The 22,737-nt window shown below is 38.2% G+C and overlaps 1 protein-coding gene across 1 annotated transcript; it reads left to right on the top strand.

The window, feature by feature from the left end:
• The first annotated feature begins 1,503 nt into the window (after positions 1 to 1,503).
• Positions 1,504 to 14,326, top strand: hacd2 (3-hydroxyacyl-CoA dehydratase 2). The gene is made up of 7 exons (XM_086266381.1): positions 1,504 to 1,727; positions 3,162 to 3,279; positions 4,134 to 4,152; positions 9,965 to 10,053; positions 10,612 to 10,733; positions 12,174 to 12,352; positions 13,560 to 14,326. The coding sequence occupies exons 1-7, from the start codon at positions 1,603 to 1,605 to the stop codon at positions 13,640 to 13,642; spliced, it is 735 nt and encodes a 244-aa protein (XP_086122507.1). The 5' UTR covers positions 1,504 to 1,602; the 3' UTR covers positions 13,643 to 14,326.
• The last annotated feature ends 8,411 nt before the right edge of the window (positions 14,327 to 22,737 follow it).

Raw genomic sequence — 22,737 nt, 5'->3', positions numbered from 1 at the left:
ATTGTGACTCTTCAGTTTCAGTGACAGTGACATAGAATTCTTTAAAAGTGCAGAAGCCATCATAAGAGCCGTTTTATTGTGGAGTATGGTTCCCTAAAGCATAAGCACAGGTGTCTATCTAGATGTAGTTCAGGTCAGTTTAACCTCTTAAGAATGGAATAGAATACAATATAAAAGAATGTAATAAAAAAATAGTTTATTGTTACTGAAAACGGTAAAATGCATTAAGTGGTTGGTGGAGTATTTTTTTACACAACTAATTAAAAAAAATAGCTAAATATTACAAAGAGTAAATATATGTAAAAAGCATAGGTGTATATACAAAGCTGGTATATACAAAGTTAAAATTAAATAAAAACTTGGTATTGTAGTAGTGTAATGAAAAATGTATTTCAAAATGACAAATTTGACAAGAACGATTTTGAAAGTTACACAAGAGCTATGTTGATTTTGTATGTTGATTTAGAGTCCAAATGACCTTGGGGAAGAATCTGCTCATGAGTCTGGTGATCTGTGTTTTGAATGACCTATTATTAGTGGGGGCAACAGGTCAAACAGGAGGAATAGAGAATTGAGGAACTAACTTGAATTTGATGATATATTTTGGCTGTGGATCTGTTAGTGTGTATTTGTGGTGTTTGCCAAGCGCAATAAGCAAAAATCATTGTTGGGCTTGTTTGTAGATTTGTCCACTATCAGTTTCACAATCAATTGCTTGGTTGTTTGTGAGAAAATTACTTGCCATTTTTAAAGCAAATTAGTTTCCCCGGTTCTTAAAAGCTGGCCCAACTCTATTATTAGGTTTCTGACTGCTGGTGAAACGTTCAGTATTCCTGAAAATATGTAATAGAATAGAATAGGCCTTTACTGTCCTTGTACATATACAAAGAAGCTGTGGTAATTATGTTCAAAGAAATAAATGCCTAAAACAATAAATAAATAAATGTATGTAAGAATAAGTACGCAAGTAAATAAAAATAAATATAAAGTAAATAAAAATAAAGTAAATAAGATTAAATCAAATCAGAAGGAGAACAATAAACTGGGGGTTTATTAAAGGTTGAATACACTCAGAAGCAATACATAAATAAATAAATATTTTAAACATTGGGTCCTCCATAACGATACTTTCATTGCTGATTAGAAATTCCAAGTCAGAACAATCAAATATTCTGTGCCACTTATTTGCCGCAGAAAATTATTCATTATTTAGAAAACGAATAAGGCAATGTGAAGAAACACAAACCGGGCCCCTGAAACAGGGTGGCACAAACCGCCACCTGCAGTCACAGGACCTGACGATGATAACTCAGTGATCCTGCACACTTTGCGGGCAGTAATTTAGTTAAATAAGGCAAATAAAAATATTTTAAAATAATAAACTTAAATAAGAGAATAAATACATATATTTTTGATGTTTAAAAAATGAATATTTATTTAATTGTTTTTATTTATTTATTTTTAAACTACGCTTCTCAAAACGAAGACGGAAGTGAGGTGGAGCGAACATCCCGTTTCAGTACGACACTTCCTGGTGTGGCCCATGTTCCTTTCCTGACACCCGCCGTCGTTCAGGAGCGGAGACCGTTGATAGTTGCAGTTATGTCGGCAGCTGCTTCGGGAACCAGCAAGGCGGCCCACGGCGATGTGGCTGCGAAGAGAAAGAAGGGACCCGGTGCCCTGGCCACGGCATATCTCGTCATTTACAACGTTGTTATGACAGCGGGGTACGTAGCGTGTTTCCTCGTGCTAATGCTGCTGGGTGGTGGATGATAGAAATGTCTCTGGTGGTGCTGATGGGCTGTGCTAAATAATGGGCGAAGGAGTTCCCCATTGTAGTGTTACAGCGTTAATATTCTTCCAGTTTTTTGCAGTTATTAATGTCATAAACATGCCTAAGCGCGCTAAGGAGAAGCACAACTTTGGACGTTGTTCCTCCTGCATCCAAGGGCTTACAAAGATTAACATTAGAGGAGCAACAGACAGCCACCTGGCGTGGACATTAATTGTGACTGACGGGACGCTACTCCATACAGTACAGGAATATTATGACAGATATTCATTGTGTGCGGGGTTTTTTTAGTTGTTTTATGTCAGAAAGTGCGGATTCACGCATTGGACATGCTGTTTTGTTGGATTACTGAGATTGATTTTTGTTTATTTAGCACCCGCTCAAATGAATGAGAGAGAATTATGAAAATGAAAGAAAGATTATCGTAAATGTTACCAAAACCACATGTGATAGTTTATAATATTAAAATAAAGTAATCTTTTTAAGGACTGAAAAGACAATTCGGTGATTTAAATGAGATTTTTTTAAACCTACAAATGAGTTGTTGTTGTTGTTGTTTTTTAAAGTGTATGTTTGGAGAAAGAATACGATTGTGATGGAGGTTGTTGTTTTGCATTTTTAATAATGCAAACATATTTTCTTAGCTTTTCAAATGGTAGTTATCTTGAACCGTGTACACAGTAATCCTTTTGCAGATTTTATTGCTCTGATTTTCAGACTGTTGCACAATTGAATGGTGACTTGTTTGCTGACTGTTCCAACCAGTTAGGCCACATTTACCCTCCTCAGTATTGACGGCCTGTACAGTGCTTGCTTTGTGCTGAGCACTTAGGGTGTTTTTTCGCAGGCACGGTTTTGCATATTCAGCCACAGCCGCTAAGCAGACCTGCTCAGTTTCTGCCTAACTGGCCCCAGAGTTGATATCAAATGCAGCCAAGACGGAGATTAAGAGTCATTAAAACCAGAGTGTGAAATGAAACTTTCTCTGAATTAATCTTAACTACATTATTTTTATTTAGTTCGCGTCTGACATTTCCAGCTCAGGGACCAATCCTTGAAATGAGGAAAAATATATACAAAGAATGGTAGCACAAGGTGGTCCAGCACCACCACTAAGCACCCAGTAATAAGACCTCTTAAATATTTTTTTTTCTATAACTTGTTACCTGTGTGTGTGTGTTGTGTTTGTCTGTGTGCACATGTTTGCCAAAAGATGCAAAAATCGCAGCTGTTTTAATGGCTGCTTTTGACTGTATGTCACATAAACTACAGACGCATCATAAGATGTTTATTTCTACAGCAAGATCATCTGGTAGGCCTTGTTTTTCATTTATGAAGTGACCGCATTGCATTTTCCTCTACTGTTTAGGTGGCTGGTGATAGCTGTGGGTTTGGTTCGAGCTTACCTGGCCAGAGGAAGCTACCATGGGCTGTATTACTCCATAGAGAAACCTCTGAAGTTCTTTCAGACTGGAGCTGTTCTCGAGGTGAGATAACCACTAAAGGTGTGGCATAACTGATAAAAACTGAGCATGCAGCAGGTGTATGGTCTGTTGAATATGTGGTATTATTTCAGAGGTCACTACTATTGCTCATATCAGCACACACTATCAGTTTTGTATGTAGAGACTAGTAATGAGAAAAAACCCATTTTATTAATCCAGCATTAGCCTTTTGACACATATAGGGCAAACTAATAATGGACAGTGTCTAACAGTGTCTTTGATTCTCTTCAGAGTTTGGTATGCCCTGATAACTGATAACTTAACATGCCTCTCCGTACCATGTTGAAGCCACACAGTTAATGACTTAAGGATTTTAGTTTCTATTTTAAGTATTTTAAGATCCTAAAATTATAGTTTGGTGCAAACTACAAATGAATATCATTTTCTAATGTTTTTCAACACTAGGTTAAAAAATGTATGTAGACATTCTTTTAGCCTTACATGTGTTTAGAGTGGTCATGCTAACACACATACTGACCCAGATGTGTGTAGTGAGTGTTAGAGGTGTTGCAGTGATGCTGTCCATACGCACTGTATACTTAAAGTCAATATATTCCATTCATCAAATGACACATGCACTACCGACCTCAGCTTAGTTAGGTGATCAAAAATAGGACCAATGATTTTTGACTTGGTTCAGTGACTCTCAGCATTTTGTTTCAATAGAATATATAATGTATTAACGGGGTAGGTATTTGGAACATTTTTTATAGGAAATCTTCGAGTTCTTCTGCGTATAAACTGGACCAACAGTAGCTAGAGTTAAAAATGTGTCCGTGTACTTTATTCCAGAAACAGATTGAGTCAATTTCTATGATCATTTTCCTCTTTTACAGATACTGCACTGTGCTGTAGGTGAGTTTCTCCTCAGACTGCACCTTCCCTCACTTACACTTGCTTCGTGTCACCAGTGAAGCACAGATTAGATTTAGATCCATCCATTCAGTCATCCTTTTAGGTAAAGCTTCCTCACCAAGTACCCAGGACTAAAGTTTTATATATCTTCAAAGGGTAATGTGCAGAAATGCTTAAAAACAGCTGTTTAATTTTATTAAGCTTCTTTTTTTTAAACAAGGAAGGGAAATTCTTGAACGACCTTTGTTTGTGAGGCAGTGTTAACCTAATGTGGGTTTGTTTGATGGTGGGAAAAGCCCGAGTTCCTGGAGAAAACCCACACAAGCACAGCGAGAGAACACTGTCTGCACACAGAAGAAGCTCCCAGGCGTTAGTCCTTACCACTGAGCCACACGCTGCCCACTGAAACACAGTTATAAATACAGAAGCAAATACAGTGGCTTGCAAAAGTATTCGGGCCCCTTGAACTTTTTCACATATTTCCTCTTCCATATTGTAAGCTAGGTACCCGTGTCAGAAATGGAGTACATTGATTGTTTGTATTTTATAAATTTGATCATGCCTTAAACTAGAGATGGACCGATCCGATATTACGTATCGGTATCGGTCCGATACTGACCTAAATGACTGGATCGGATATCGGAGAAAAATAAAAAATGTAATCCGATCCATTAAATATCACGAAAGCACCTCACAAAACTTGCAACACGCCGTAACTCACCTCAGAACGTTAGCCGGTCGGAGCAGTATGCATCACATGATAGAGCGGCTGTGGCATGCGGGACCTGTTGGTGGTCTGGATAGCATTTGGAGCTTCGCTAGCAACCTGGCATTTCATCTCCGACAAAGTTATCCCCGAGAGAAGTAAAGCAAGTGTGTAAGTCCATCTCTGAATGTTTGTAAAGCATTCCTGCGTTAAGCTTAACGAGCGACTGCCTCTCGCTCTCCGGCTGCTACTTCAATCATGAAACTGCTTAAATGATCAGCTGATCGGCTTTTCTGTCGCGAGTCCGTCTCTTTTGTTTGTTTTTGGCCCACTTTGCACCAGAAAGAGGAAACCAGCGGCTGAACAACAGCAGCACGTTTAAGCTTGATCAGCTGTTGTTAGAATTTATTTAATATTACTTTCTACTCGAGGATCTTTTTCTACGTAGCTGACGGCTGTAACTGTGCAGGGGCGGATCTAGCAAAGTTTAGCCAGGGGGGCCGATAGGGCATTAACTGGGAAAAGGGGGCACAAAGACATACTTTTCTTTCTTATTCTCATTTAAAATGTCTAGCTTTTAATAAATAATTATCTGACACACAAAGTTTTAATTTGATGTAAAATGAATAGAAGTCAATTACTGTATATAGTGACTATTAAGTCTAATATATATACCCTAGTAAGCTATAGTACTTTTTCCTTTGGGAAGGTACCATCTGTGCAGTCCGCAATTTTGTTGAAGAAAGATGTTGAATCTATTTAATATTTCTTGAAAAATAATTGATTTCTGTGCATTTTTTTTCACGCTGCATCAAATTAAGGTTGATTACGTCGATTAAGCATCATGAGGTGGCGCGTGAGGGGTGGTTCCCTATTTTTTATTTATTTATTTTTGTTGTTGCTGGGAGTTGGAACCCTATTAGTTAGGTTGCTTAATATTTACGCTAAGTACTCTTTAAAATACCAGAATAGGGAGGATGGTGTAGGTCTAAGTTTATTAGATTGATCAGTATTGCTGAACTATGAAATATTTTTTTTGTACACAGGTATAACAGAATAGCTTTAGTGTAGTTGTTGTTTTAAACTTGAGTATGAACTTGCAGACTTGCAAAATGCAGCAAGATATTTTAAAAAACAGTTTTGTTGATTAAAAAACACTATATCGGATTCATATCGGTATCGGCAGATATCCAAATTTATGATATCGGTATCGGTATCGGACATAAAAAAGTGGTATCGTGCCATCTCTACCTTAAACCCATGGCACATAAATATGTGTATTCAGCGTTTAATATGGTGTAAGTATTTTAGGCAGCTCTCTGATTTTATCCCCAAAAGAGGGAACATCCTCTGGGAGACTGTTTGGTGTGCTTCCCATTAGACCAGTTCCAGATAGTCCAGATCCAGCGAGCATTAAAACTCTTCTAGTGACTCAAATTTACTTCACTTTTTCTCAGTATGACCTTCAGTTACCTCTGCTACAGGGTGAAATATGTTAAAGATGCTGGAGAAATCGAGTATCAGATGTTTGTTGTTTACATTCCGAACAGAATATGAAGTAACCTTGATGGCTGTTTAGTTAATGACACATTTGGGTGGTTTTAAATTTGTAGTTGGCTCGTTTCTTTTCTAAACCAGTGCTATTTATTCCAGAGGTTTGAAAAATGTAGTTTAATTTGTGAAATCTTTGACCTTCACAACCAAGTTAACTCATCTTTACTGGAACACAGACACCCAGTTGCACCTTGTTGTTTGATCCTCAAACACGTCAGTTATTATAACGTCATTTTTTTTACTGGGCAACGCATGTTTGCAGATCTCATATTGACAAATCGGATAACAAAGCTTGATATCTCAGTTTACAGTTTTGACAGAAGACATAATTATGAGTCGTGAAATCGCATTTGTAGATGTAAGTCAGATGTAAATATGTACAGACAAACAAAACCTTTTCACATCTGAAGTGTGTACAAAAAAAGAGGGCAGAGAAGCTGTTTGCTTACGTGGCGTTAATGTGATGAGGAGAGTGGCTGTGGCCCGGTTGGCCACGGTTGTAATGCACAAACCTTTCTCTCCGTTATCTGGGATTTGAAGCTAAAGCTAACTGACCTTTCATACTGTAAACAGGCTACCCGAGGCTGCTGTCCACATACACACACACACTGCATCATCATTTATAACTGTCCTATATGTGGATATGTTACTCACAAAGTCTCTCATCAGCATCTTTCTCAAATGTACTACTTTAAAAATTACATTATTATGATTATTATTATTAGCAATTTTAAATTTTAGTGAAAAGCTACATTTAGACTGTGAATGGAAGCTTATATGGGCTCAAAATGTGGTCATAAATATTTTGTACTTGTAAAAAAGATTTGTGTGTGCGTAAAAAAGATTTGTATGTGTAAAAAGAATTTGTGTGTGCTTAAAAAAGATTTGTATGTGTAAAAAAGATTTGTGTGTGCGTAAAAAAGATTTGTATGTGTAAAAAAGATTTGTGTGTGCGTAAAAAAGATTTGTATGTGTAAAAAAGATTTGTGTGTGGACTTAGAAAAAAAACCCCTGCAAGTTACAAGTACGGATTTTTGACCCTATTTTTCTACCCTTCATCTGATTGGTCAATGTCATGTCAATCACAAATGTAACAATCCAATCAGAGAACAGATGGGTTTGGCTGTCGGAGGGGCGCTTTTTTGAACTGCAGGTCCTTGAAGGGTGATACAGTTTGAAGCTGGAGGATCGCTATATAAATATCCGATAGCAGCTAGGTCCCCTAACTTTCAGTAGCTGTTGAAAGGAAAAAGTTGTGGTATATCAGTGGTTAGAAATAACATTATTACTTTAGGATTAGTTTAACACAAAGTCAGGGCTGACCCAGGACCATTGCTGTGAGTCACAGTGCGCAGCATAAAAGTCCTTTCACATCGGATGCAGGATACGCTGCTAATGCTAACTGCTAACTAAAAGCAAAGGATCCAGAATTTGTTACGCTGGCTGCTGGGCTCTGTGGGTTTTTGCAGCAGCTCTACCTGTACTAGATGCACCTGCTCCTTGTCTTTTCTATCTCTGACTTTATGTCCTCTACAAGAGTTTGTTTTTTTTGCTAGTTCTTCAAATGTTCAATAAAAACATGTATGCTAATTCATAACGAAGAAAGCTTTGTAATGAAGACTGTCATTTCCAAAACACTGCCCACCCCCACCCCGCGGTCCGCAGCGCTGTTGAAAAGGCTGTGGAAGTCCCTGTATTAAACACGTAGACCTGTGACATAAAAATCACCAAACTCGGACGACCACAGACTGTTTTCCTTCGTGGTGATGAAGGAAAACGCTGGGTTGGCATGTAAAAGGGCATTTATTCCCTTCAAAGACCTGCAGTTCAAAAAAAGCGCCCCTCCGACAGCCAAACCCATCTGTTCTCTGATTGGATTGTTACATTTGTGATTGACATGACATTGACCAATCAGATGAAGGGAAGAAAAATAGGGTCAAAAATCCGTACTTGTAACTTGCAGGGGTTTTTTTTTCTAAGTCCACACACAAATCTTTTTTACACATACAAATCTTTTTTACGCACACACAAATCTTTTTTACACATACAAATCTTTTTTACGCACACACAAATCTTTTTTACACACACAAATCTTTTTTACACACACAAATCTTTTTTACACACACACAAATCTTTTTTACACATACAAATCTTTTTTACACATACAAATCTTTTTTACACATACAAATCTTTTTTACGCACACACAAATCTTTTTTACGCACACACAAATCTTTTTTACACACACAAATCTTTTTTACACACACAAATCTTTTTTACACACACACAAATCTTTTTTACACACACACAAATCTTTTTTACACATACAAATCCTTTTTACACATACAAATCTTTTTTACGCACACGAAAATTCTTTTTACACATACAAATCTTTTTTACGCACACACAAATCTTTTTTACACATACAAATCTTTTTTACGCACATACAAATCTTTTTTACGCACACACAAATCTTTTTTACACATACAAATCTTTTTTACACATACAAATCTTTTTTACGCACACACAAATCTTTTTTACGCACACACAAATCTTTTTTACACATACAAATCTTTTTTACAAGTACAAAATATTTATGACCACATTTTGAGCCCATAAGCTTAGTCCCACCATAACAACACATGACCCTTGAGGTTCCTAGGAACTCCCACAAAGGTGGTTAGACATTGTGGCAAGTGTTTACATGTCTGTCTGTCACTCTGTGGACACATTTTGTTAGTGTGGTAAAGTCATAACTGTGCAAGGTACCGCCACAAAGCTTTGCAGATGTGTAGCTGAGGCCAAAATGAACGTGGGCTCAAATATAGTTGTGCTCTGATCTATGATTGCAGGGCCGAATATTGATTTAAAGGAGCACAGATGTTAATAAATGGTTCATTGTTTGGTATGGACCTTTGTTTGTGTTACACATTTGTAACTAAGTTGTATACAAAGTATACAAAAATATAATAAAAGTGCTTAATATTTCCTTATAGCAGTTTAAGCCCTTACGTGCTACATACTGCTAGTAAAAAACAAAACAAAACTATACATCAGGACAGGTGTAACACGTTTAATATTCAGAATTAAACTGAATTAACTATTGAAAACAACATATTCTTTCTTCGTCTTTTTTTCTTCTTTTTTTGTCATCACTTAGGACAGATTCATCTATTTTCTTTCTTTCTTTCGATCAAACTTTACTGGAATTGTCACTGGGCAAACAGAGCTCTTGGTGACTGCCATGCATTTGACCCGTACAGAGGAGCAGCTAAAACATGTGACGTGTGAGTTAACACAGTGTACATGCAGAGCGTCTGCAGGCTTTCAAGGTTAACCTGTCTATAGCTGATGGACGGCAGCTGGTGCATTGCAGAAATGTTCCGCGCTTTACAATTAATGTTCTGAAAGTGACTGTGTAGACATGAATAGATTTTCTGTATAGCTGAAAGGGTGTACCAAAGAGAGGACAGTTTTAGTCAGCTGTACTAAAACCAGTAGTCTTGCATGCTTACGGTATATGTTCAGTGTTTGTGTGTTGCCTCATCTCCCAGGAATCGTACCATCCTCTGTGGTCCTGACTGGATTCCAGGTCATGTCCCGGGTCTTCCTCACGTGGGCTGTCACGCACAGTGTCAAAGAGGTACAGCGAGTTTCTTTCCTTTTGCTACTTGTGTAAACTGAACTTGAATTACACCGTCCTTCTACATTGTTTCATTCACTTAAATTCAAAATTGACCAGCTGATCTACTGTTTGCCCTGTTTGTAGCTTGAAGAGGAGTAAACGAGTAAGTAACATTACAGTTTTGCTGTAAGGCTGCAGGAATGAATCGACAGCATCTGTCTAATCTCTGATGGGTTTTATTTCCTGTTTGTCTGAATGATGATGCACTGACATTTCTCTCAAACTGTTCTCTCTTCCCCTTTACGTGAATGCATTTCTAGGGTGTATTTAGAAGAGTGAATTAATGCATAGTGCGCTTGTCTCTTTAACATAAAATGTACGTTGTTTTTAAAATAATATTTAAGGATAGTGAATGTTGGCCTGCAGTGTGATCTGAGCATCTGAAACAAACAGCATGGTTCTGTGAGGGGGGAAAGTCAAGTTTGGCCTACAGCAGAGTAACTACTGTAACATGATGCAAGGCCGTCTGTTCGCCTGTTCTCCCTCCATCATCCTTCTTTTTCTGTGTGTGCGCAGGTTCAAAGTGAGGACAGTGTACTGCTGTTTGTCACAGCCTGGACTGTCACAGAGATTATCCGCTACTCCTTCTACACCTTCAGCCTGCTCAATCACCTGCCATACCTCATCAAATGGGCTAGGTAAGAAATAATTAAAGAGTATTTTCATCCAATGGAGGACTGAAAGTGCTAAAAGTAAGAATAAAAGATGAAATAATAAACAACAACCTGAACTAAAGTAATAAAAAAGGCATTAATAATTTCTTTAAATTCTTAATATTTAATCTGCTTCCTGTGTTTAAATATATTTTCATCATCATCTTAAGAATTACATGATTAATGATTTTTAAAAAAAATATATTTATTTATGTTTTGCTTTGCATATTTTATTTCATTTTTCTTAACTTGTTTCTCTTTGTTTGCTTATGTTTATTCGTCCTTTTTTTTTGCATATTATCAAAATGATAATATGCAAATTCAAATTTATTGAATTGCATTGTGGCTCAACCTTTTACCTGTTAGTTGATCGATGCAAAGATAAACAGAAATGGCTGACTGGAGTCAGGTCCTTAGAGAACAAAGCCACCAAGCTGCTAATAATGCTTTCAGTCAGGACAAATTTCAATCTGTTAATAATTACATAAAAAATGCAATAAAAATAGACTCCTTGGGTGTTCCACTGTTAGTTCTCAGCCTGTTTTCCAAACAAAATAATAAATGTAATTAATGTAATTAAAGGAAAATAATTGATTAATGTTTTTGTTTACTTGACCTCTTTTCAAACCTAATTCAATCCTTCATGAATGAAAATCTTAAGGTCGTATTGCGTGAAAAGAGGATGCTAAAGCAGTAAGGAGTCGCTGTTCATCACATTACGTCAAACACTGCCAAATTATTTCGTCGATGTCATCAAACATGCAGAAAAGCTTGTGCTTCAACAATTAAAACACAAGCCTCTCTCTGTCTGCATCTACAACCAAGGCAACAGTGGTTAAGAGCCTCCCTCCCCGAGGTCTTTGTTGCTAGGAAGCAAATGGGACCATTGCTATATTGGTGTTCAACTCTGAGTTTGACGTGAGCCCTGAGAGACAGAAATTTGTTGTGCATTTGTGGAAAATTCATTGTAGGATCACGGAAGACAGTCGCTGGGTTTGGAGTGCAAGTTATAGAAGAGACAGATGAAGAGTTTTCTCTCTGTAGAAGACAACATCTTCATTGTGTGCACGTGTCATATTTAATTGCAAACTTTGCTTCTTTCTGTTTAAAACATGTGATTGCTTAACACTTCAATGATTTAGGATCTTTTTGAGTTGCATTTTTTGCACCTGCTGTTGCTTTATGTTTGTGTCACAGTATATATTTAAATCATGTCAATGATTTCTGCGTGATTTCAGATTTAATACTCTAAATGCTGCTTTGCATTATTACTCTTAATGTTTTCTATCACCTCTTACTTAGTGTTTTAGGGAATGATTTACTACGATACTGCTTCCTGTTACTAAAACAGCAAATAAACGATAAAGTGATGAGGCTAATTGTTTCTTTCCCTTCCCCTCTCATTAATAAACCTCTGTACTGTAGGTACACCTTCTTCATCGTGTTGTATCCCATGGGAGTGACTGGGGAACTGCTGACTATCTATGCAGCGCTGCCATACGTGCAGAAGACAGGCCTGTACTCTGTTACCTTACCCAACAAGTACAACTTCTCTTTCGACTACTACACCTTCCTCATCCTCATCATGATTTCCTACATTCCCCGTAAGTCAAAGGCGAGACTTTCCATTCTACCTTGTGTAGTGAAATAGCCCATTGTTCATTTGCAGGTTTTTTTTTTTTGCATCAGAAACTGATCAATAAATGCCATTTTAGACATTTAGTTTTGAAAAATATTTGCAGACTCCTAATCAAACATGCAGAGCTCCCTGTGGGAGGATTCTCAGTCACATCTTCAGATGGCTTTTTGCATGTTGCAAAGCATTTCTCACTCTCATAACTTCATTTAGAGGCTTTTACTTTTTCACTTAGGAGATGTAGTACTAAAGTGCTAAATTAAAAAAGAAATCAAAAAAAGTCTTCCCTTTTCTTTTGAACAGGGAAGGCAGTTTTGCCCTTAAAACACTAGAAATCTGCTTATGTATGCGAATTGCACTTAAGGATTCACTACTGTTGGTTGGTGACTGCTATGAGCTGAGTGCTGCTTGTTTGTGGCCACCCTAATATTTACACATTTCACAACAGAGAGCCTGTAAAACTGAGAAAAGAACTAAACATGGCATGAAAAGTTAGGAAATGGTTGGATATTTCTTTGTTGCAATAATACTTCTTGGCAATAAATCTGATGTTGCCATGTTTAAGTTGAAGGTTTCGGGGCTGCAGCTACCAAATAGGATGTTGATGAGTGAGAAGTGATGGACTTATGTTATCAACCTTGTCAACAACAGTGAAAGGGATTTTGGTCCTAGTTGTCTCTGACAGCCCGGTTATTTACGATCTCTATCTGAAGAAAATGTTTTTTGTATCCTAGCAACAACAAGTGCTGAGAGAAGGGTGCTGAAAATGAGGTCATGGCTGCTTTCAGCTGCCTGTGGACACAGACCCATAATGACATAAGCTATTACATAATTAGTGGGGTTTTTAAAAGAAAAAATAAACGCGCATATCAAAGGCATAATTACAATATTATGCACTCAGTGGTCACATTATTAGATATGCATGTGGAATCTATTGCAACTGGTTATAGTTTTCCCCTTTTTTGTGGTATTGTAGGAAATGTGTAGATAGAAAGTTGGTTCATATTTTGTTGTTGTTGTTTAGTGGTCTGTGTGTAATTTCTCAGTGGTGAACATGTTCTCTTAAGCACTCAACATCTGCACTTTGACTTAACTGTAACTTGAATAGGAGTTGGTGCACTGATCAGCATTTATTGGAGAATGTATTAATTTGTTCTTTCCCCTGCCTCTCCCAGTCTTTCCCCAGCTCTACTTCCACATGATCCGGCAGAGGAAGAAGGTGCTGGGTCACATAGAGGACTACGGCAAAGTGGAGTGAGCCCAGCGGCATTCAGCAAGATTCAAACGAGGGGGGAGAAAATGAAAAAAGAAACCAAAACATCAAATAAACGAGGAACAAAATTACGCTTATTGGAAACCCGACCAGGTTTAAACTGCCAGAACTGACCTGGCAGACGGTCCAATTATCAAGTAACTTTCTTTAATACAGCCGTTGTTTTGGTTGTACACAAAGAACTGGTGTTATCTTTTTGTTTTGTTTTTTCTCTTTTATATTATTCATGAACAAACTTACAGAGCTACTTTTGTTTAGTCAGAGAGCTTGCAGCTGTGAAGGATCTGTATTTTGACTTGGGTACAGTCGAGCGGCTGTCTGAGCAGTGAGCAGAGCTCCATCACGTAAAGCTTGATTCGAATTATACAGTGATATAATTCATACCTCTCCCCGCTTCCCTTCCCCTCTTTTTAAATGAAACTTAAAAAAAAAAAGTAGAGTAGATTTGTTGCCTCCCCACGACTCGTTTTTTGGTTTCTTTTAAGACGCTTTGCTTTAGAAAGAACGATGTGAAGTCTAATACTGAAAATTGGTGTCTGTAGGATTTGCAGGTACAGTGTTCGTTGCTGCAAACTGTGGTCCAGATGTTTGTGTTCTGTCATTTATTTTATTTAAAGGTTTGATTACATTCCTGATTTAGTTCAATAAACCTTTCATTCCATGCTTGCATGCTTGGGTTTTCCTGTCCATTTTATTCCTCTCAGCCGTTGTTTGCTTGTTTGTGGTTGTGGAGTCTGCCTCAGCTTAGTTTATGTTTACTCTCTAAAAGCTTTAAAAGTTTCCTGGCTTTTCAAGTGATGACTGTGAGCCGTGTCCTTTGATTTCTTCATTGTTTGATGTCCAGGTGGTTCAGACACTAATTCCTGTGACTAGACAAGTCCCGTTTTTGTTTTTTTTCCTGTGCACATCCATCATTTTTCTGCCTTTTGTTTCTTTAATCTGTTGGATGTTTATAGCATTGTTAGCTTCATTTAAATTATACTTTAAGCGTCAAGATTAAAGCATTCCTGCTCCTTTAAGCTCCTAGTGTGTACCCCACCTCTTACAAACACAGTCCGTGTGTCTTAAAGGGGATGTTTTAAAAAGAAAACACTTACAAAGAAGTTATTTTGGCATAAGATACGGGACACTTAAGCAAAAAATAAAAAGAGCAGATAGCACAATCTGTAGTAGCAACAGTGTTTTGGGATGAAATAAGCTTTGATAATGTAAAACTGCATTGTAGCCTAAATATGTGTTGGAGTTTTCACTTTTATTTAAAAAAATCCAGATTGGGGTCTGTGTAGTTTGGTAAATACGCTTGGTGGTTATTATTTATGTAGAGGATTGTAAACTAAAGTACTTTTCATATGTGACAGCTACATGGCATTACAGGAGTAATGATTTTCTCCTGTGGGTTTTTTTTTTTTTTTTTTTTTTTTTTTTGGACACAACGTTACATTTGAGCATTATAATCCTGAATGCTTGATATTTTCGTTGGACTCAGGTGACTCCGTAACACCAGGCTCGAGATTACCTTTGAGTTAAAACATAATGCTTGCAGTAACTGCCTTTAAGCACCTCATCAGCAAAGCAGTATCAGCAAAAAAGAAATAAGTATTTAAATAAAAACTTCTTTTTTGTCATATCTCTGGTGATAACTAGCCATGCACAGATTTGTTGGTTTCACAGTATCTGAGATTTCTGCCTCCATCACAGTGCATTAGAGGTACTTTGGAGTTTTGTTGTGGTTCCCAGAGAAATGTCACAGAAGCAAAAAAAAAAAAAAGACAAGTTTCCAAGTTATTCTGAATCAGTAATTGATGATAGGTTTTTAAATACACACAGAACCACCCATAGTGCGATGCAGCCCTTAATAAGTTACATGCATGTTTTATAATTCACAGGAAAAAATGCTCCCTTGGTCACACCATGTGGTTTTTGATTTATTGCCCTGATTACTTTTGGAAGTCTGTAGTTAAAATAAAACTTGAGGCTGAAATCTCAGAAACAACTATCTCTTAATTTGAAGGGATTTGTGTACATCATGCTCCATTATGCTGTTTCTTCTAAAAGTCAGTGTCACGGATTACAAACAACACAAATTATGCTGCTAAAGTTCAGCTTGCTGTCACGATCCTAAACCACTCCTTTATCCTAGCGATGTAAGCACCGAGTGGCTGTAATGTCAAAACCAGCCTTTGTTCTCCTTTTATTCCCCACATTATTCTCCTGAAATGATAGAGCATGATCAGGAACATTTGTTGGACATGTCTTGCAGAAGCACAAGTGCAGCTTGCTGTAAAACTGCATGAAAGAGGAGACCTGGCTGTCTGCAGGAATGATGATCTATGTTATTAATCTCAGTTTAGAAAAGAAAGAAAAGACACAATACAGAAGCATGGTGTGTTACTCCAGAATTGGTTTTCCTGAATAAAGTTTTGATACAAATGTTTTGCATGGGGCCAGCAGACTTTGTGCAGGTGTGAATAACAAGTATATATTTACAATAAAGCTACAATATGAGAATCATATTTGCTATTTTCATGTATAAATGCATAAACATGACTACCATGCACCTGTACACAAATAGCCCTAATGGACCATTGATGGTGCCTGTGAATTATAATGCCCTTCTCATAATTTTGGGGGGGAAATGGCTTGTTTTGTGTGTGCGTATGTGTGTTCGCGCGCCTTAATGTACCAGTGACTCACTCATACACTATGTAGGTGGGAACATTGTCTGTTGTATAATATAGCAGCATTGGACGGCTTTACCAGCTAAATACAAGCCAAAACCAAGTTGCCCATTAGCCTGACGCTGTAATGAAAATGGACGGGGTGCATGAAGCTGGGCAGGATAAGCACTAATCAGCGTGACCGCCTTCCTCATTTGCGCTGCTGTTAACATATCATGCCTTTGGACGTGACGTCTGTGGTGCAAATACTTTGCAGGCTTGGGCCCAATCGAAATGAACTGAAAAGTAAGCCTGCTGACACTGTGCACTACTGTCAGTGTGATCTAATGATACATAACATGCAAATATAAAGATGTGCTGTACACAAATAAAAAGCTATATTTATATGACGAGGAAGTGAGTGCAGAGTAAACAGGGGCATTTGTATTATTAAGAATGAAACTACAGACAGCTTAAAATAAAAGAAAGTTGTTGTTTTTTTAAATATAACACATGGACAAAATTTGCAAAATGCTCTCATACTGGATAAATGTTATAATGACCCGTGGGTCTGTCTGTAGGAGGCACGTCTGCTATGGACTCGTTCAGTAACTAAACAGGAAGATTTTACAAAGATCGAACAATATCGAACCATAGAGGCTGCAATATTCTGTTAAGTTATGAAGAGCTGAAACCTAGAGCCCCAACTTTGTTGTTGTTGTTTGTTTTTTAGTAAATTTCAGACTTTCCTAGTGAACTGCAAAATCTCTCAAACCTTACAGCCCCAGCTGGTTAGTGTAAGATATCTGTTAAAAGCAAACAGAAAAAACTGGTATTTCTATATATACAGTCAGGGTAAAAACAAAAGTACAAACTCCACATAAGGGCAAAATGGTCCTTACCAGATCTAAAAAAATAAGTAAATACAACCTCACATGACATTTTACAACATGTGATTATTTCTTTCTTTTACAAAAAGCCAGGTTACAGAAACAGTGTGTGAAAACCAAAGTAAACTTTTAAAGCTTCAGCAGGAATTAAGAGGTAAGTAGCAGGTACTGCTAAGCAAATGCACTTAATTAACAGATCATAATTTCACAGCTTGCAGCTCTGAAGCATTCAGGTGTGTGCCAACACAATGTCAGTTTGTGAAATGCTGTGCAACCTTCAGAGGGCTGTGAATGAACGAATGCCTGCAGATTTCAATGCACTGAAGCGACATTGTAAAAAGAGAGAGGGCCAAAATTCCTCCGCAATCATGTGAGAGACTGATAAAGCCATACAGCAAACCAATCATTCAACTTGGTGCTGCTTAAAGTGTTGTACGAGGTGTTGATGGGGAGCAGTTAGTTTTCCACACAAAGCTTCTGCTTGGCTTAGTTTCTGTTAAATAACTAATGACATAATGTAACATTATAATATATAATGTTTTGTAGTTTATCTGACATTATATTTACCTTTCAGACCTGGTAAGGACCACACGATTTTTTATTATGTCCTGGAAAAAAACACAATAACAACAACAACAAAAACTTTCTGCAAGATGTGTATGTAAATACCATCACTTAGCAACAGCAAAGGGCCCTGTCAACTGCTACAAGTGTTAAAATTGTTGATGACAGCTGAATACGAAATGTTTTCTTTTACATCAACATCATCAGAAATTTCAGCTTTAACGATCCCCTATACTTACATCTTTCTCTGAAGGTACACATTTTAGCCAATACAACCAAAACCTAAGTACTGATACTTGCTTGCCCATAATAACACACTTTAACCTACTAAGACCCGAACTTTTTCATGGCATGAAATTTTAATATCTCTTTGCTATTTGGGCTGATTGAGACCTGATGAATGGAAAAACAAAGAATGATCTTTTTACCTGATGTAGTTTCTGAGAAAAATTATATCCACCTGAGGACATTTGTTTTAAATTTCGATAGAACATTATAAAGTCACAATTAAGTAATGATGTGCAAAACTCTTTATTTGGTGTCTGAACACAGCAGCGTTTTTCCTGAGTACAAAAACAAAATGAGAAACAACAATTGTGCAGCTTTGAAGTGCTGCTAACAGTTGCAGGAAGACGTACGCCTGCAACAAAGTCAAAAAACGTAAAAGATTTCAGAACATTGCATGAAACACGAAACATGTCAGGTGGCAGTGTAATGTCCTCGTGAGTGGATATCAGGCCCTTGTATAGCAAAATTAAGTATGTCCACATATGCGATGTCCACATATGTGGATGCCAGGTCCTAGGAGGTTAAGACTGTCTAATGTTATTCTATCTAATGCAAGCTTCACAAAGACTGGCTGGGATTTAAAACCTCATATCTGAAATACTCTAGTAAGTGAGTGTGAACTTAATTTATTGGATAAACCGATAGTATCTCTGACTGTATATGTAGGGCTGTGTGTTTGTGTGTGTGCGTGTGTTCGTACAGGTGAGACTGTAAAGGCTGCTCTCTACACCAGGATGAGTCACACAACACTGCAGTCCTCCTCATTTTCTCCTTTGCGAGGAAAAGAGAGACAGAGAAACCAGCGCAGACTGAATTCTCCTCCTGTGGGTGAGGGCCTCTTCACCGTGGTGTCACTTCTTCACGACACAGTATCTTTGTGTTTCGCCCTCTTACGTCGTTCTGCGTCTTTACTCAATTCACCCGACACATCCCCTGTGAGTCTGAAATAACTGACGTTATTTTAGACAACAGCGAATGGTTTATGTGGGCGTTATGATGTTCAGCAAAGCATCAGCACAGCACATAATAACCGATTCAGTGGATCAGTGCTGCTGCTCACCGAGGCTGGTTTTCTGCTGCCTCAAACGCTGCCTCTAATTGAAACAGGGTTGAGTTTTGATTATTCCTCTTTGTGCTGCTGAACAAGCCGTGGCAGTAATTCAGTGCACCGGGATCAGGTTAGAGTCATCCCTCTGCTAGCTGCATGTCCTGGGTGACTCATTTCTCTCTCGTTTCTTTCTCATCACACTTACTTTTGTCCGTCTCTATTGGAAATTCACACACTTCACACTTCACTGATTTTTCCCCTTAAACATGATAGTGCCTTCTCACTGTCTATTTGGTGGCTGAGAATGGAGTCATAAAGTATCAAAAGATCCCAATTGAATTTGCACAGTTGTCATGGTGAAACTGAAACTACCTGAATACTTGAAAGGCTGTTTTTTCTTACAAGTTGAGTTGTGCTTTTCAGTTCAGATTTAATTGGCTATGATATAACATCTGAAGAGCTGCCAGTGAGGGTGAGAGGTGAGAGTTAAAAAAAGAAAGAAAGAAAAGAAAGAGAAAAGCAAGTAAAAGTTCTGCATGTAAAATATCTCAGTAACTACTCTGGATTTAAATGAAAGACAAAAACACACCCGTCCATTAATTTTCTTAATCATTAATCCAGTTGAGGGTCACAGGGTTATTGGAGCCTTGAAACAATAGTTTTTCATTTAAAAAAAAATTGTTTCTTAGTATGAGTGTGGCTACGTCTTCGCCCACACTGTGTAAAATGTTCAATTTCACGCTCAGGCGATGGCAGTAGTGTTCTGTGTCACATCAGCCACAAACACAAATGTGTGTGTGTGTGGTTGTAATCACTGTGAAACGAATGTGGATATTCTAACTGTATATTATTAGCCACGATTTAACTGCAACTTCTCGGTTATTTGTTTGCTCTTCAGAGGATTAAGAGCATTGCTAATTTCATTTCAAATTAAGACATTTGGCTTTAACTGGAACAATCGATAATGTTGGATGACTCAGCCAGGGTAACTTGGAGTTGAAAGCTCTGTAATATCAGATAAAATAACAGGGAACATTGACACGCACAGGCTGTGGAAATTTGTAAATCAAAATGATTCAAATGCACTGGCCACAGTTTGCACAAACTTGGCTTGATTTGTATTCGTATAAAGAAGCAGCCACTAGCAAACAGTTCTGTGCTTGAAGGCCCTGCTGTGAGAAGGGTTAGCAGAGTTTCCAGTTTTTAACTGATTGGGATGCTTTTCAGCAACATCTTAGCCAACCCGGACAACAGCGAAAAATATGTTTGCATTTTTTTCTGAAGTAAAAGCAAAACTACCTGACACAAGCCCCTTTGCATGAAGAAGGGCATCTGGCAATTTTTACCCCAAAATGTAAGCAATATAAAGCATTAGTTATGCACATTATATTCCATCTTTTAAGCCAGAGATTTAATTTTAATTCAGTGTTTTAGTGACCTTATACTTGTTAAGAGAAGTTCTTATTGTTCCTAAGTTGATCATGTATTTCATAGGTAAAAATACACTATGTAAAATATGAAAGCCATTCCTCACACACTTTGTATAGATTGGACTCTGTTTCATACCATTTCAATTAAAAGTCTGTCTAAATGCCTATAGAGGAGAGACGTCTAAAACTGATGGCAATAGAATTCCTATGTAGATGCAGATGGACTGCAGGGAGAGTTGGGAGAAAATAAGAGAGACTCTGGCTGCAGGTATGGAGCAGGGGGAGAGAATAGGAATGAAAACCCTAATGGGAATGGGAGCATACATGAGAGGGAGGCAAGGTAGTTGGACTAGCGGTGGTTAATCTGGTTGACTTTAAATGTCAAGGTGGGTGCTGAGGACAAATGAAGAAAAGAGTCCAAGCTGGATGGGGAGGAGACTGAGGAGTCAGGAGTGAAGAATAGGAGTGATTTGTACCAGTGGGAGTGAGAGGGAGTTAGTTATCCAGCTAGACGAGTTGGGGAGGGTGCCACTGATGAAAAGGCAGGTAGAGCTGGAAGCAGCTGGGACAAAGATGCTGAGATTTGGGCTGGGAGCAATGCGGATGGGCAGGATTAGTAGGTTAAACAAGGATATTGAAGATGGTGAAGCAAAAAGGAAAAGAGAAAGGCCAAAGAGGAGATTTGTGTATGGGCTGAGAGAGGATGTGAAGAGGAGGGGTAGAGATAAATGATCAGAAGCGAGATATCCAGGGCTAATAATGAGCACCTGTTATGGGGTAAATAGCAATCACATGAAATACAGTTTGGGTGTCCGCATACATTTTGGGCATGAAATGCAGGTGTGGTAGGATGGTTTTCTCTGAAATGTGGTGAAGCTGAATGACACAGCACGTGCAGTACACGTTCATGAATGCAATTCTGAGAAGGTGAGAAAAAAAAGGAGATCAGCAATAGTCCCTAAATAAACCCACAAATACAGGCTCTTTGCAGGAACTGAATATGGTTGCTTTTCTCTCTGTGCTGTGCTAGGTATGTGCAAGAGAGCAACAAGGAAGCAGAACAAGGAGTCATAAGACAAGTTGAGAAAATCAGTTGCACAACTCGGATTGAGATTATTTTGTATTAGATTTATATCTGAGTCTCTTTTCATTTGATGAGGACAGCGCTGAATAGAATCCACTGTTCTCTCCGTTAACAGCGAAAGAATTCCAGAAAGGGCAAAGGGAATTCAGCTGGAGGTGAGCCGGTCACAGCAAACACATGAGGCTCCCTGTCACATGCTCCCAGTACATTCATTAACACACAGTGTTCTTTTCCCCATGTGTAAATGGCAGCAGAGACATTTGCAGGCTTTAAAGTGGAAGAGCTGAAAGACAACAGGGCATACCTGTGCAGTAAAATGAAGGGCAGACAGTAATGTCAGGATGATATAAAGAAAATCCCATTACAAGTGGATCAAATCCACTGTGAGCCGGTAAATGACTAAATCTGTTAACTAAACAATATTTAGGCTGTAGAACAAAAACGCTTCACAATAAAAGCCATGACTTAAAACAAAATCAGACTGGACCAAAATATAAATAAAGAAAAATACATTATTTATGTAATGAGCATGTACTTCGGTCTAGAAAAGGACAATTTTACTTTTTTGAGCAAGAACAATGTGAGGATATGAGTGAAGTTGTTTTATGTTCATGTTGAAACGCCTCTGGGAACTTTTACAGTTAAGTTGAAGTATAAGTTACATTTGAATGTAATTGTCACCGAGAAACAAAAACCACATGTATTGAATCACCAGTCAAATCTCATTAAACATAAAGGGCTTATGAAGATTGGTTGCCGGCCCCCTAAACAAGGTTTTAAAACCTCTTTCTGTTAAACCCCTTTAGTGCTCTCTGTCCTGACTAATGTCTCTCAACCTGCTATAGATCGCGGGCAGCTGGAGATGAACAAATTTCTGTGTTACTGGAGTAGGGGGACGCAGTTTGGAACTGACAACCTGCTGGGGGGTCACTGAGATAAAATTCAACCCATGCTGTAAGGTACGTGTGGGGTGTGCCATGCGGGCTATCCAGCTGTGCGCGCAGTCCCGCCCATTCATCGAAAGCGCCCGGGGGTCGCGCAGAATCTGATTTGGATTGACCGAGCTGTCATCCAATGAAAGCGCGTCAAAGCGTGACTCACCCCTTTTCTTTTCCAATG

This window comes from Aulonocara sp. 'chitande type north' Nkhata Bay, linkage group LG16 (assembly GCF_057382095.1).
Source record: "Aulonocara sp. 'chitande type north' Nkhata Bay isolate Kocher_YH1m ecotype deep benthic linkage group LG16, A_spYH_male_GT1.1, whole genome shotgun sequence".
Lineage (NCBI taxonomy): Eukaryota > Metazoa > Chordata > Actinopteri > Cichliformes > Cichlidae > Aulonocara > Aulonocara sp. 'chitande type north' Nkhata Bay.
This window is presented reverse-complemented; position numbering and strand designations above follow the sequence as displayed.